The sequence below is a fragment of the Cnephaeus nilssonii genome (assembly GCF_951640355.1).
Source record: "Cnephaeus nilssonii genome assembly, chromosome: 7".
In the NCBI taxonomy this organism is placed as follows: Eukaryota; Metazoa; Chordata; class Mammalia; order Chiroptera; family Vespertilionidae; genus Cnephaeus; species Cnephaeus nilssonii.
Window position 1 is genome coordinate 70,696,606 of NC_137078.1, and position 16,285 is coordinate 70,712,890.

General features: G+C 43.4%; 1 protein-coding gene across 1 annotated transcript in view; it reads left to right on the forward strand.

Moving 5' to 3' along the window:
• Positions 1 to 16,285, forward strand: part of ZYG11B (zyg-11 family member B, cell cycle regulator) — a 69,023-nt gene that overhangs the window by 11,997 nt on the left and 40,741 nt on the right. The window contains exon 2 of the mRNA XM_079776480.1: positions 11,161 to 11,326. Within this exon, the coding sequence (XP_079632606.1) occupies positions 11,161 to 11,326 (166 nt within the window). The remainder of the gene's footprint in view (positions 1 to 11,160; positions 11,327 to 16,285) is intronic.

Here is a 16,285-nt window from a genome sequence, read left to right on the forward strand (position 1 = left end):
TTTGTAGATATGTGAAGGACAGCTTTGTGGAGGAGTGGATATATGTACTGCTTCTTTTAGTATGAGTAGGAATTTGATAGATGGACAGGTATGGAAGGGCATTCTAAGGAGAACAACATATATAAAAGGGAGGCATAGCTACTATTAGTAACATTCCTTCTCTGAACCTGTTTCCTCAACAAAAATAATTTCAATTCTCCTTACCTTACAGAGTCATAATGATTGTTTTGAAAAGACTTTATAAATTGAAGCACTAGGCAGATGTTTAATGACAAAGATTCTTTTTATTATTATTTGCTTTTCTTCTCCTCTCCCCCAACATTTGAAAGCCTTGGTGTCTCCCCTAGGTAGTATTCTGTCCTCCATGACTCTGTTCTGTGATATCTAAAGGCAGGAGCAGAAGAGAAGATTTGTGATATACCTAGCTTTAATAGTAGGAGAAATTCTTTAATTGCGGATGTATAACTATTTAAGTTGTGACCTAGGTAGTCTAGTTTCAGAGCAGTGACATAATCCATGGAACACAATCCTGCAGTCAAAATGTCATTTAGAAATAACTCAAAATTTTTATTTGCAAAATTTGGAACATTGTGAAGTAGAATAGAGTTCACAGATCTTCTCAAAATTCTCTTTTTATTTTCTATCTACTTCACTTATACATCATAGCTGCTCCTGGGCCTTTCCACTGAAAACTCTCCCAGTCCATCATTATCAGGTGGTAAAACCTCTGGGGAAGTGGTTGGCAAACTCATTAGTCAACAGAGCCAAATATCAACAGTACGATTGAAATTTCTTCTGAGAGCCAAATTTTTTAAACTTAAACTTCTAACGCCACTTCTTCAAAATAGACTCGCCCAGGCCGTGGTATTTTGTGGAAGAGCCACACTCAAGGGGCCAAAGAGCCGCATGTGGCTCGCGAGCTGCAGTTTGCCGACCACGGCTCTGGGGAATGTAAGACTAGATAGAGAAAAGAGAATAAGCAGTAGAGAGAATGGTTAATTTAGGGGGGGAAATGTGTGTATGTATGGGCCAACACTCAACCACTGAGCCACATGGACTGGGCCAAAATTTTTATTTTTGTCTTTTTTTAAATTTTTAATAATTTGATATATTCAGAAGATGATATGAAACATTTATGTAAGCCATGGAACATAGTAGACAAATATTTAAAATCCCAGCATCCAAGTTAAGAAATAGAACAAGACCGCTGCCATTTTCCCCCCATGTACTTTATGTCACTTCTCCCACCCGCAAGGTATCCACTATCCTTTTTTATTTTAAACCTTTTCCTTGATCTTCTCTATAGATTTACCAACAAATTGTTTTATTTTATTTGTTTATTTTTCCTTTTTATTGGTTTATTAGGGTGGTACTGGTTAACAAAATTACACAGGTTTCAGTCACACAATTCCACGACAGATCATCTGAACACTGTATTGTGTGTTCACCATCCCAAGTCATGTTATTTAATTTAGATGTAATTTTCTAACCTTCTGAAATAACTTTTCAGGTAATATTTCCTATGCCTAATTGATGTTTAATTGAAATGTTGCTGTATATGTAGTTTTTATTTAGCTCAGATTAATATTTTATTCTCAGCATTTTACCATGTTGTAAAAAGTTATTCATAAACTAGAGACCCAGTGTGCGAAATCGCGTGAGACCCGGGACCCCTGAGTCCCGCTAGCGCTGCGGGACTCCCCTGACTCCCGGCGTGCGGAGGGACCGAGTCAAGTCCCCGCCCACCTGTGCTCGCAGCCCTGCCCACCCGTGTGCACCTTGCCGCGCATGCAGCCTCCTGGTGACCGGTCTTTGGTTGTTAGGGCATTATGACCACTGGGTTTTTATTACATAGATGTACACATTGCTGTGTAATATTCTGTAGAGTTGATATAGCATAATTTGTTTACCATTTTCATTATTTTAGACTTTTGTATGTATTTATGGGTTTTGGAGTTGTTTTTTTTTAATATATTTTATTGATTTTTTACAGAGAGGAAGAGAGAGGGATAGAGAGTTAGAAACATCGATGAGAGAGAAACATCGACTAGCTGCCTCCTGCACAACCTCTACTGGGGATGTGCCCGCAACCAAGGCACATGCCCTTGACCGGAATCAAACCCGGGACCCTTGAGTCCGCAGGCCGATGCTCTATCCACTGAGCCAAACCGGTCTCGGCTGGAGGTTTTTTTGATTGGAAAAACTGTGATTAATCTTTTGTTACTACCTTTTTAAAAAAAATTGATTGTGTGTGTGTGAAAGAGAGAGAGAGAGAAAGAGCGAGAAAGAGAAAGAGCGAGAGAGAGAGAAATTGACTTGTTGTTCCACTTATTTATGCATTCATTGATTGCTTCTTGAATGTGCCCTGACTGGGCATCAAACCTGCAAACTTAGCATATGGGACGACACTCTAACCAATGGAGCTACCCAGCCAGGGCACTTTTTATTTCCTTTTTTTTCTTCCCTTTTCCCCCCACAAATTCCTGGATGAAGAAGTACTGAATCAAGAGTATGGGTGTTTTAAAGATAATTATTAAATCCTTTATATTCAGAAAAATCGTGCCAGTTTACACTCTGACCAGCAGTGTTTGAGAAGACCAATCTTGGCAAATTCTATTTCAACAATTCACAATGTTGCAATTATATCCTGTTTCAGAAAACACCACATTAAGCAAAGGAAATTAAAGGGCTATGCTGTTCTTTCCGAGTGGAGTTGTTGTTTTTCCTATTTGCATTCGGATATTTTTCAGCCAGTGTTCAGGTACTCTGTCATTTGTCCTGCTGTACTTTGTGATAATTAGAGGGCTTAGTTATCTCTGATCACTCCAAGAGTTTATCTAGCTGTCACCACTAGGGGGTGAAACTTAAATCTGTATAATCTGCTTAGTTCGTTCACCAAAGCTTTAGTTCCTCTTCTGTACTTGCCAAAGCAGACAAACTCTTTATGAGCATAACAGATTCCATTGAAGAAATAATCCCTTGCCTAGTTTTGTTTGTGAAATCATGGGAGTGTTAATCACTATTTTGTTTTCTAACTTTTTTTTAATAATTTCAGACATATAAAAAGTTACAAAAGTGATACAAAGAATTCTCATGTAGCATTCACCCAAGTTCCCCAAATGTTAGCATTTTATTCTGTGTGCTTTATTGCGCTCACTCTCTTCTCTCTCTCTCTCTCTCTCTCTCTCTCTCTCTCTCTCTCTCACACACACACACACACACACACACACACACACCACTTTCCCCCCTCTGGTTAACTATTACTTTAAATAAATTTTGGAGTATGTGGTTTTGTTTTGTTTTTTAACTAATTTCTCCTCCAAAGAAGAGAGGTTTTTTTTAAAATTGATTTTAGAGAGAAAACCATTGATGTAAAAAAGAAACTTCCATTGGTTGCCTCCTGCACGTGCCAGACCACGGATTGAACCTGCAATCTCAGTATGTACCCTGACAGGGAAGCGAACCCACCATCTTTTGGTGTATGGGACGATGCTCCAACCAACTGAGGCATACAGGCTAGGGCTTGGAATTTCTTTTTTAATTGATGATGATGATGATGATGATGATGAGAGAGAGAGAGAGAGAGAGAGAGAGAGAGAGAGAGAGAGAGAGAGATTGATTATAAATATTTCTCTTTCGTGTCCAGCGCAGCTAGAGAGTGGTTCGGTTTCTGAGTAGGGGCGACGGGGGATAGAGAAAATGAAAGACACAGACACAAATACAGTAGGGAAAGCTGGGACTGGGTGGGACCATTGTCCTCTGATGGAGAGACAGAGACCCAGAGCCCATACAGCCCTTTTATTTTATACAGCAAAAACCAGGAAGTTTTACTAAAGCCCAAGACAAAGGAGATTATGTGCATTCTTGTGGCTTTGTAGTCATCACTACTGGATGGGCCCGGATAATCGTGTTTGTTCCTGGTGCTTGGCTGGATTTAGATAATGAAACCTGCCCCCTGGCGCCTGAGCTGAAGGTCAAGCTGACAATACACCTGTCTCTGGCAAGGTGTGTTTCCAGGACATGGCTCTGCCAACGCCACTGGATTCAGCTGACAATAATTAAATGCTCATGTGCCTTCCCAGGCACTCTCTACAGTATATTTATTTTTATACTTATTTATGCATTTATTTGGTTGATTTTTGTATGTGCCTTGACCAGGAATCGAACTGGCAACATTCTAGTGCACGAGATGACAGCCAACTAACTGACCCACACCAGCCAGGGCTGACTTTATATTATAGCCATGCTCGTAGGTGTGGAATGCTATTTGATTGTGATTTTGATTTGCATTTCCCTGATGATTAATGGAATTAAGCATCTTTCCTCAGATCATCGGTCATTTGTATTTTTTTTTTGAGCAATGTCCTTTCAGACCTTTACCTATTTTTAATTGTCTTTTTATTCTTGAGTTGTAAGAGTTCTTTATACTATACTAGGGGCCTGGTGCACGAAATTTGTGCACTCGGGGAGGTCCCTCAGCCCGGCCTGCACCCACTCGCAGTCCAGGAGCCCTCGGGGGATGTCCAACTGCCGGCTTAAGCCGGCAGTCGAAAATCCTTAGCACTGTTGCAGAAGCAAGAGAGGCTCCTGCCACTGCCACTGCACTTACCAGCTGTGAGCCTGGCTTCTGGCTGAGCGGCGCTCTCCCTGTGGGAGCGCATTTACCACCAGGGGGTAGCTCCTGCATTGAGTGTCTGCTCCCTGGTGGTCAGTGCACATCATAGCGACAAGTTGTTCCACCATTGGGCCCAAACGGGCTTTCTGACATCCCCTGAGTGGTACCGAATTGCAAGAGGGTGCAGGCCAGGCTGAGGAACCCCACTGGTGTACGATCGGGGCCGGGGAGGGACATAGGAGGTTGGCCAGCTGGGGAGGGACTGAGGGAGGGCTCCAGGGCGTGTCTGGCCCATCTCGCTCAGTCCCGATTGGCCAGACCCCAGCAGTTAACCTACTGGTCAGAGTGTCTGCCCCTGGTGGTCAGTGCACATCATAGTGAGCAATTGAGCGGCCTTAGCATATCATTAGCATATTACACTTTGATTGGTTGAATGGCCGACTGGATGACCCGACATTTAGCATATTAGGCTTTTATTATATAAGATTCTAGATCAGTGATGGCGAACCTATGACACGCGTGTCAGCACTGATACGCGTAGCCATTTCTGATGACACGCGGCCGCTGAGGCGGCCGCATGCCGAGGATGAAATAATGTTTTTTCCTTAAAGTGACACACTACCCGAGTTATGCTCAGTTTTTTGGCGAAGTTTGACACACCAAGCTCAAAAAGTTGCCCATCACTGTTCTAGATACAAATCCCTTATTAGATATATGGTTTGCAAATATTTTCTCCCATTCTGTAGGTTTTCTTTTCACTTCATTGATGATAACTTTGAAGCACAAAAGTTTTGTTGTTTTTTTTAAAGATCTTTTACTTGACTTTTTTAGAGAGAGGGAGGGAGAGGGAGAGAGAGAGAAACATTGATGTGAGAGCGAGACATTGATCAGCTATTTCCTGCACATCCCCCACTGGGGATGGAGCCCACAACCTGGGCATGTGTCCTAACTGGAAATAGAACCAACAACTTCTTGGTACACAGGATTATGCCCAACCAACTGAGCCATACTGGCCAGGGCAAAAGTTCTTTATTTTAATGAAGTTCATTTATCTGTTCTTTTTTTTTAAGGTTGTGCTTTTGTTATTATATCTAAGAAACCAATTACTAATCCAAAGTCAGGAAGATTTATATCTATGTTGTTTTTTTAAGAGCTAATAGTTGTAGCTGTTACATTTTGGTCTTTGATCTATTTTGAGTTAGTTTTTGTATCTTGTGAGATAGCACTCTTATCTTTATCCTAAGTATTTTACTCTTAATTTTATTGTAAATGGAACTGTTTTCTTAATTTCATTTTCAGCTTATTCATTGTAAGTATACTATAGGAATATAATAGATGTTTTTATATTGATCTTTTATCCTACAACCTTGCTGTACTTGTTTTATTGTTCTGATAGGTATATATTTTTTATATTATGAGCTCCTTAGGATTTTCTTTATACAAAACTATGTCACCTGCAAATAGAGATAGTTTTACTTTTCCTTTCCAATCTGTAGGCTTTTTATTTCCTTTTCTTGCATAATTTTAGGACCTTCAATACAGTGTTGAATGGAAGTGGTAAGAGAAACATCTTTGTCTTATTCCTGATTTTAGGGGGAAAATATTCAGACTTTCAACATGAATTAAGTATGATACGAACTGGGTTTGTTGTAGGTGACCTTTATCTGGTTAAGGAAGTTAATCTATAAAAATTTTTATGCCTTATCCTGTATTATAAGCATCCTTCTACGTGATTAATATATCTTTTAACTATAATTTTTTAATAGCTGCATATTCAGTGATTAAAATGTCACATGTAATATGTGGTTAAGAGCTGTACTCCTGAATCAGTTTTTAATTTGAAGCCATACTTTGTCACTTACTATGTGTGAAATGCTGAGAAAGGTGTTACTTTTCTGAACTGGTTTTCAGTTATACAAAAATGAAGATAATGCTTTACTACTTCATAAAATTGGGATGAGGAATAAGTGAAATAATATGTAATGCATGTAAAACACTCAACACAGTCATATTGAAGGTACCTAATGGATGGTAGCTACTAGAATTCTATCTAATAAAAGAGTAATATGCAAATTGACCATACCTCTGCTACACCCACAAGCCATGCCCACCAGCCAATCAGGAGTGAATATGCAAATAAACCCAACCAAGATGGCTACAGCCACAGAGAGCAGGAGGGAGGCTTGGGTTTCCCCAGCGATGGAGGAAGCCAAGCTTCTTGCACACCCTGGCTGGCCCAGGCCTCTGCTCAAGGCTACAAAGTTTCAATTATAGAAGATAAGTAAATCCCAACAAAAATGGCTATGGCCACGGAGCGAGCAGGAGGCTTGGGTTTCCCTGGCGATGGAGGAAGCCAAACTTCCTGGCTGGCCTTGGCCTCCACTCAAGGCTACAAAGTGTTGGAGACCTGCTCAGACAGAGAACAGGGTAATCCTGAAAGTAGGAGACGGTGACGAGGAAAAAGAAAGAAAGAGAAGCAAAAGTGGGGGTCAGGAGGACCAACAGCAGGGCTGCTGCTGAAGGCAAGTTTATTCACAGAGAGCAGTACATTTATATCCCAAATTTTGGCTCCCCTCCCGAACTCCCGGGCGTCGTGCTATAAGTCTGGGCAGCGAGCCACACGCACCTCCTTGTGGAGACAAAGCAATCCTTGAGACATGGACTCTTAATCCAATCTTCCTTGAGCAAAGTTCACTCCAAGAACACTTAACCTCTACATCTGTTACTATTACAGTTTGCTTATACCACACTCATGTGACCCCTTTCCAAGGACAGGCAATCACGCAGCTGCCTTGGAATAAGAACACCAGTTAGAGACAGACCCTTTTCAAGGCCCGTCTATCCAGTGCCCTTATAGGGAGGCCCCATGAATTTTTCCCACAACAAAGTTTCAATTATAGAAGATAAATAAATCCCAGATCCCAGGGCCTCTGCTTGGGTTGTCAGGGGGCGTGGCCAGGCTTCAAACCACCACCGGCCCCTCACCCAGGCCGCCCCACACCCCAAGGGAGCTTCCACCCTGATCCAGGACACCCTTCAGGGCAAACCAGCTGGCCCCACCCGTGCACCTGGACTCTATCCTATATAATAAAAGAGTAATATGCAAATTGACCATCACTCCAACACACAAGATGGCTGCCCCAGTGTGGTCAAAGATGGCTGCCCCCATGTGGACACAAGATGGCCAGGAGGGAAGGGCAGTTGGGAGGGATCAGGCCTGCAAGGGACGGCGGTTGGAGGCAATCAAGCCTGCAGGGGAGGGCAGTTAGGGGTGACCAGGCCGGCAGAGGAGGGAAGTTGGGGGTGACCGGGCCTGCAGGGAAGGGCATTTGGGGGGGACCCAGGCCTGCAGGGGAGGGCAGTTGTGGGGGACCAGGCCTGTAGGGGAGGGCAGTTAGGGGCAATCAGGCTGGCAGGGGAGCAGTTAGACATCAATCAGGCTGGCAGGGCAGTGGTTAGGGGGTGATCAGGCTGGCAGGCAGAAGTGGTTAGGGGCAATCAGGAAGGCAGGCAGGCGAGCAGTTGGGAACCAGCAGTCCTGGATTGTGAGAGGGATTCCGGTAGGATCGGGCCTAAAAGGGCAGCCAGACATCCCTTGAGGGGTCCCAGATTGGAGAGGGTGCAGACTGGGCTGAGGGACACATGCCCCCTGTGCACGAATTTTGTGCACCGGGCCTCTAGTCTATATATATAAAAGGCTAATATGCTAAGTGTCCATCCGGGTAATGATGTCATGTAGCAACGCCCAATTTCCTCTCCCTAGCAACAACTAGGCTGCTTGCAGTTTCTTCAGCTCAGTAACACAACTTCCTTTATAGCCAGGTGGAAACATTTCACACTGTAACCAAATGTCTGTGAAGTGTTTTCCCATGCCTCATCTCATTTGATCCTCACAGAAGTCCTGGAGTAGGTAGATAGGAGACTCAGTGGAATCATATTTTCATCAGTCAGAAAACGGAGATTTAGAAACTTGACCCAACTGAAAAGAAGTAAGAAATGGTGTACCTTGAAAATGACTTCAGGTTTTCTCAATGCGTAGAATGTAGTCAAACACTGTTGCAGTTAAATATTTTACCCTTTGTTCTCCCTGCATCATCTACAATAATAATCTGCTTCATGTTGATATTTACTGCTGTGTTGCTGACAATTACCTGAAAGAGAAGTTGGGGTGTTTCACTGGGCTGGAAAAAGTTTAGCTAAATCAGAAAGCAGGTCTAATTAAGCAACTTTATTCTATATCTATAAAAGGCTAAGTTGACTTGTGCATGCGCAATACATATAAAGCTCGCTCTGGCACCAATTGCACAGGTGTGTTTCCATCTGTCATTGTTGATCATGAATTTGGTTGACACATATTATAGAGAAAGGGCGAATAGCAATATTAAAATATTTCTTCTAATTAATTTCCTTTCAATGTGCACAAATTCGTGCACTGGACCACTAGTTATAATATTGCTTTGGGAGACATTGTTTAGAGCAGTGATGGGCAACCTTTTGAGCTTCGTGTGTCAAACTTTGCCAAAAAACTGAGCATAACTCAGGTAGTGTGTCACTTTGAGGAAAAAACATTATTTCGCAAATGTTTCATCCTCAGGAGCAGCAAATGTTTCATCCTCGGCATGCGGCCGCCTCAGTGGCCGCGTGTCATCAGAAATGGCTACGCGTGTCAGTGCTGACACGCGTGTCATAGGTTCGCCATCACTGGTTTAGAGTGTTTATTTCTGTAAACTCTTAGACTTAAATTTTTGTGCTTATTTGATTAGTTCTTTATTTCTCAGACTGGAATAACTGGGTTAACCTTTTTCTTTTTTGAGAATGCCAGCACCTATAGCAAATTTTTTTTACCCAAATAAATTTATCGTGTTTGAACTATACACTGACTGGCCAGATTATTATGATCTCTGAACGCATAATAATCTGGCCACTCAGTGTATATCCTATATAATAAAAGGCTAATATGCAAACTGTCCCCTTGACCAGGAGTTCGACCAGCATGCAGGCCAGCCAACTACCCATGTCCCCTCCCTCTGGCCAGGCTGGCCGGACCCCACCCATGCACGAATTCATGCACCAGGCCTCTAATATATATATATATATATATATATATATATATATATATATATATATATATATATATATATATATATATATTTGAATGGCCAGATTATTATGTGTTCAGAGTTCATAATAATCTGGCTACTCAGTGTAGATTGGGATGGGGATTTTGTGGGAAATCAAGTTGGAAAGTAAATTGAGGCTAGGTTTTATTTTTTAAATCTTAATTATTGAAAGTATTACATATGCCCCTTTTTTGCCCCTATTGATCCCCTCCAGCCCTCCCCTCCCCCCCAGACCCAGGCCTTTTACCACCCTATTGTCTGTGTCCATGGAGGCTAGGTTTTAGACCTCAAGCATCAGTCTAACAATCTCAGATTATTTTTTTCTTCAGGCCCATGGGAGGCCATTGAAGGTTTGAGCAGAGGAGGGGTCCTGGTAATAATTTAGGAAGATTAATCTTCTTTGCTTCTGAAGGTCGTTCCTGACCATCCTTGACTTTTGGGGCTCCCTGCTTTGTGCTTACACATTACCCAATATGCCCTCTATTACAGTATTTAATAGGCTTTATTTAAATAATAGGCTTTATTCTCTTCTCCTACTTCTTGAGAACATGGTCACATGTTGTATTGCCTAACAAAGTATCTAGCATATGGTGCACTTGTTATTGGTGGAGAGAGTTCCCCATCCCCACCAGTTGCTCTTGGGAGTGGGCTTCTTGCAATATTGAGAGAAAAGGAATTTTCTGAGACTCACATGGGAGGATGGAATATTGTAGAAAGTTTTATTTCTGTGGAATCAAACCCCTGAGTTTCCAAGGTCCCATTTCCCTTCTTTCCCCCAAGGAAGAAGTATAGCCATAGCTTCAGTAAAGCTAGTTTCCAGAATTTTCACTCTATATTGGAGCAGTGTCCAGACCAGCATCAAGCTAGCTTAGATTGTGTTCCCTGCTGCAGTCTATTAGTCCTTTGTGTGTGGGTCCACAGGCCACATGGTTATGGAGGAAACATGGGCAGGAGCAAAGCCAAAGGAACCAGAGAGCCAAGAGAGCCCCAACCCAAAAGCTGCAAGAGCCAAGAGAGAGAAATTCCTTTGTTTGGGGGATTATATATCGCCAAATAATCACAGGCTCGCAGTGGCTCCATCCCTTTTAGCCAATGATTTCTGTTCTCAAGTTTGAGTGACAGCAAGTACCTTCTCAACTTCACTGTACTTGAGTCCATCCTCCCCTTTGTCCAGTCCCTTCCCCCAGCAATCTGCAGGCTTCCTGATGAAGATGCCCAAATGACATGCCTGTAATGTCCGGCTTCTCCCTTGGCTTCTTTCCTATTATTAATAAATAGCTAGTTACAACAAATAAATGGTTACAACAGTATCACACTGAGTAAAAATACTTGTTGAATGTGGAAATGAATGTTTTGTTCTCTACTTCTCTGGAAACTAACTTATTGGCTTTTGTGTTTCCTTTATGTTTCTTCCTGGGCTCCAAGGAGGAGGCATCTCCCTATTCCTTACTTGATATCTGCTTGAATTTCCTGACTACACATCTTGAGAAGTTCTGTTCAGCAAGACAAGATGGAACATTGTGTTTGCAAGAACCTGGAGTATTCCCACAGGAAGTGGCTGATCGACTGCTTCAGACCATGGCCTTTCATGGTAAAAAATAATATAATCAGAGAAAACAAAAATTTGTGCTGTTAATTTTCACTGGGTTTTGAAGTGCTACTGTGGTCATTTAATTATTTTCTTAGAAATAACAGCAAAGGCCAGATGAGCCTGATTCCAGGAAAATAATTTTGTTTATTTTTGCTTGCCCTGCCACTTTTTTGTAATTTGGAATAAGCATTTTTTTTTTAATCTGGGAAAATTGCTCCCCCCCCCCCCTTCTTCTTCTCCTCCTCCTCCTCTTTCTTTATTTTTTTTTTCTTTGAGAAGCCATACTCAAAGCAAAAATAAATTCTCTAGCTTCCAAAATATCCAATTAGAAGTCTGCTGATATAAAAAATGTACCTTACATCTTTTTTTTGGCAGTGGGAGAATCAATAAAAAATATACCTTACATCTTTATTTGGCAGTGGGAGGATCAATAAATACTATTATAGAAAAACTGTTTCTGCTTTTAACCTTTGAAATGGGAAATCATAGCTAATGGGAAATCACAGTACTTCTGTCTTAAAAAACAAATTCTAAAAATAAATTGTTAAGTTTCATCTGTGAGATTCTGGTTATGTATATTTCTTACTTCTGTTTAAGGTTTAAGTCGAAGAGATATAATACCTTAAGGTCCTGGCCAGGTAGCTCAGTTAGTTTGAGTGTCTTCCTGATATGCCAAGGTTGTAGATTCAATCCCTGGTCAGAGCACATACAAGAAGCAACTAATGAATCCATAAATAAGTGGAACAGCAAATCAGTTTTCTTTTTCTCTTCCTCTCTGTCTTAAACTCGATAAATACATTTTTTAAAAGAAAGAGGTAAAATACATTTCTATATAGGATTTATAAAATCTTACAGTAGGAAATATAATTTGTTTACAACTATAAAGTACTGTAGAATGAAAATATGACGATAATATCATTTTTTGATTGCTACATGCCAGTTACTTTATATGTTTTCCTTAAATTTTCTCAAAAAACAATATAAGGAAGCTATTATTGTCCCATTTATATACAAAGTAGAGGCCTGGTGCATGAAATTCGTGCATGGGGGAGGTGGGGTCCCCTCAGCCCAGCCTGCACTCTCTCCAATCCAGGACCCCTCAGGGGATGTCCGACTGCCAGTTTAGGCCCGATCCCAGGGATCGGGCCTAAACTGGCAGTTGGACATCTCTCTCACAATCCGGGACTGCTGGCTCCTAACTGCCTCTGCCTGCTGGCCTGATCACCTCCAATTGCCCCTCCTGCTGGCCTGGTCACCCCTCACTGCCTCCCATGCCTGCCTGGTTGCCCCCAACTGCCCCCCCCGCACTGGCCTAGTCGCTCCCAACTTCTCCCCCTGCCAGCCTGGTTGCCCCCAACTGCCCCCCCCACCAGCCTGGTTGCCCCCAACTGCCCCCACCCCTGCCAGCCTGGTCACCCCTAACTGCCTCCTGCTAGCCTGGTCACCACTTACTTCCCCCCCTGCTGGCCTGGTCGCCCCCAACAGCCCCCCTGCCAGCCTGGTCGCCCCCACTTCCCCCCTGCCAGCCTGGTTGCCCCCAACAGCCCCCTGCCCCCGTTGGCATAGTCGCTCCCAACTGCTCCCCCTGCTGGCCTGGTTGCCCCCAACTGCCCCCCCCCCGCCAGCCTGGTTGCCCCCAACTGCCCCCACCCCTGCCAGCCTGGTCACCCCTAACTGCCTCCTGCCAGCCTGGTTGCCCCCACTTCCCCCCTGCCAGCCTGGTTGCCCCCAACAGCCCCCTGCCCCCATCAGCCTAGTCGCTCCCAACGGCTCCCCCTGCCAGCCTGGTCGCCCCCAACTGTCCCCCACCGCCAGCCTGGTTGCCCCCAACTGCCCCCACCCCTGCCAGCCTGGTTGCCCCTAACTGCCTCCTGCCAGCCTGGTCGCCCCCAACAGCCCCCTGCCCCCATCGGCCTAGTCGCTCCCAACTGCTTCCCCTGCCAGCCTGGTCGCCCCACGCAGCCTGTGTTTGGTTTTCTGTCTGGTTGTTTTGGTTGTGATGGCCCCTGGGTTTTTATATATTAGGATAACGAAACTTAGCTTCAGATAAGTAACTTGTTAAGGGTTACACTGCTAATAAATGGTAGAATCCTGGTTCAAATGCAAATATGACTGATTCCAAGTCTATGCTCTTTTCCTGTGCCACACAACCTTTTCTACACTTACATTATAGGTATCCCTGCTCCTCGATGGCAAATAACTGTATATACATTTAAACATAAATATTTAAAGCATAAATGTAGATAAAGTATGCCAAGGAAGGGTAAGATAAATAAACCTATAAATAAGTCACTTTGGAATAATTTAGTAAAAAAGAAGACTTCTGTACTCCTTCATTTTCACTAAATTGCTCAAGTCTGTAGTCCCTTTCAATTCTTTCAGCCTGTCAAGGGAACTAAGGTAAATTTCAATAGGTACTATATGTGTTAGAGTTCAAGATTCCTTACAAAGCTGCACAACAATTTAAGAGATTATGGCAGTGCTAACATTTCTTTCTAGTCTCAATTTAATGATTATGCTTAGCATATTAAATTTAATATATTAAATGCACTGAGTGGCCAGATTATTATGATCTCTGAACGCATAATAATCTGGCCACTCTGTGTGTGTGTGTGTGTGTGTGTGTGTGTGTGTGTGTGTGTGTGTGTGTGTATTAGAGGCCCAGTGCATGAATTCATGCATGGGTGGGGTCCGGCCAGCCTAGTGTGTGTGTGTGTGTGTGTGTGTGTGTGTGTGTGTGTGTATTAGAGGCCCAGTGCATGAATTCATGCATGGGTGGGGTCCGGCCAGCCTAGCCAGGGGGAGGGAACATGGGCGGTTGGCTGGCCTGCCTGCTGGTCAAACTGGTCGAGGGGACAATTTGCATATTAGCTTTTTATTATATAGGATATACACTGAGTGGCCAGATTATTATCTGTTCAGAGATCATAATAATCTGGCCACTCTGTGTATAATGAGCATATTCCACTTAAATATATACTTAAATATATGTACAACTAGTCTTATAAATCAAAAGAATAAATGTTAAAGTTTTAACTTTGCCAGATTCCTAATGATGGCAGTTCATAGTATTGGTTGAATGCTTATTATCTGTCTATATATGTAAAAGGCTAATATGTTAAGTGTCCTTCCAGATAATGATATTACATAGCAACGCCCGGTTTCCTCTCCCTAGCGACAACTAGCCTCCTTGCATTTTCTTCAGCCCAGGAACACAACTTGCTTTATAGCCAGGTGGGAACATTTCACACTGTAACCAAATGTCTGTGAAGTGTTTTCCCATGCCTCATCTTATTTGATCCTCACAGAAGTCCTGGAGTAGGTAAATAGGAGACTTGGTGAAATCGTATTTTCTTTTCATTAGCCAGAAAACAGAGATTTAGAAAGCTTAGAAACTTGACCCAACTGAAAAGAAGTAAGAGATGGTGGACCTTGAAAATGACTTCAGATTTTTTCACTGTGCAGAATATAGTCAAACACTGTTGCAGTTAAATATTTTACCCTTTGTTCTCCCTGCATCATCTACAATAATAATCTGCTTCATGTTGATATTTACTGCTGTGTTGCTGACAATTACCTGAAAGAGAAGTTGGGGTGCTTCACTGGGCTGGAAAAAGTTTAGCAAAATCAGAAAGCAACTCTAATTAAGCAACTTTATTCTATATCTATAAAAGGCTAAGTTGACTTGTGCATGCGCAATACATATAAAGCTCTGTCGCCAATTGCACAGGTGTGTTTCCATCTATAATTGTTGATCACGAATTTGGTTGACACTTATAGAGAAAGGGCGAATAGCGATATTAAAATATTTCTTCTAATTAATTTCCTTTCAATGTGCACAAATTCGTGCACCGAGCCACTAGTTGTATAATAAAGCACTGTGGCAAATGCTTTAAATCAAGCGTGTCAAACACACAGGCAGCATGCAGCCCACAATGAATATTTTTGGGGCCCAGCCAATATAACAGTATGTAAGAAACGTTTTAATAAAAATTTCTTACTTTTCCTCCCCACAATAGCCTGTTATCTATAACTAGAGGCCCGGTGCACGAAATTCATGTATGGGGGGGTATCCCTCAGCCTAGCCTGCACCCTCTCCAATCTGGGATCCCTCTCATAATCCAGGACTGCTGGCTCCCAACTGCTCACCTGCCTGCCTTCCTGATTGCCCCTAACCACTTCTGCCTGCCAGCCTAATCACCCCCTAACCACTGCCCTGCCAGCCTGATTGATGTCTAACTGCTCCCCTGCCAGCCTGTTTGCCCCCAACTTCCCTCCTCTGCCGGCCTGGTCACACCTAACTGCCCTCCCCTGCAGGCTTGATTGCCCCCAATTGCTCTCCCTTGCAGGCCTGGTCCCTCCCAACTGCCCTCCCCTGCTGGCCATCTTGTGGTGGCCATCATGTGTCCACATGGGGGCAGGATCTTTGACCACATGGGGGCAGCTATCTTGATCTTGTGTGTTGGAGTAATGGTCAATCTGCATATTACTCTTTTATTAGATAGGATAGAGGCCTGGTGCACAGGTGGGGGCCAGCTGGTTTGCCCTGAAGGGTGTCCTGGATCAGGGTGAGGGTTCCCTTGGGGCATGGGGTGGCCTGGGTGAGGGGCCTGTGGTGGTTTGCAGGCCAGCCACGCCCCCCGGCAACCCAAGCAGAGGCCCTGGTATCTGGGATATATTTATCTTCTACAATTGAAACTTTGTAGCCTGGAGCGAAGCCAAGCCTTCTGCTTGCTCCATGGTGGCAGCTATTTCTGTTGGGGTTTATTCACCTATAATTGAAACTTTGTAGTCTTGAGTGGAGGCCTGGGCCGGCCAGGGTGTGTGGAAAGCTTGGCTTCCTCCATTGCCGGGGAAACCCAAGCCTCCCTCCTACTCTCTGTGGCGGCATCCATCTTGGTTGGGGTTAATTTGCATACTCGCTCTGATTGGCTGGTGGGTGTGGTTGGTGGGTGTAGC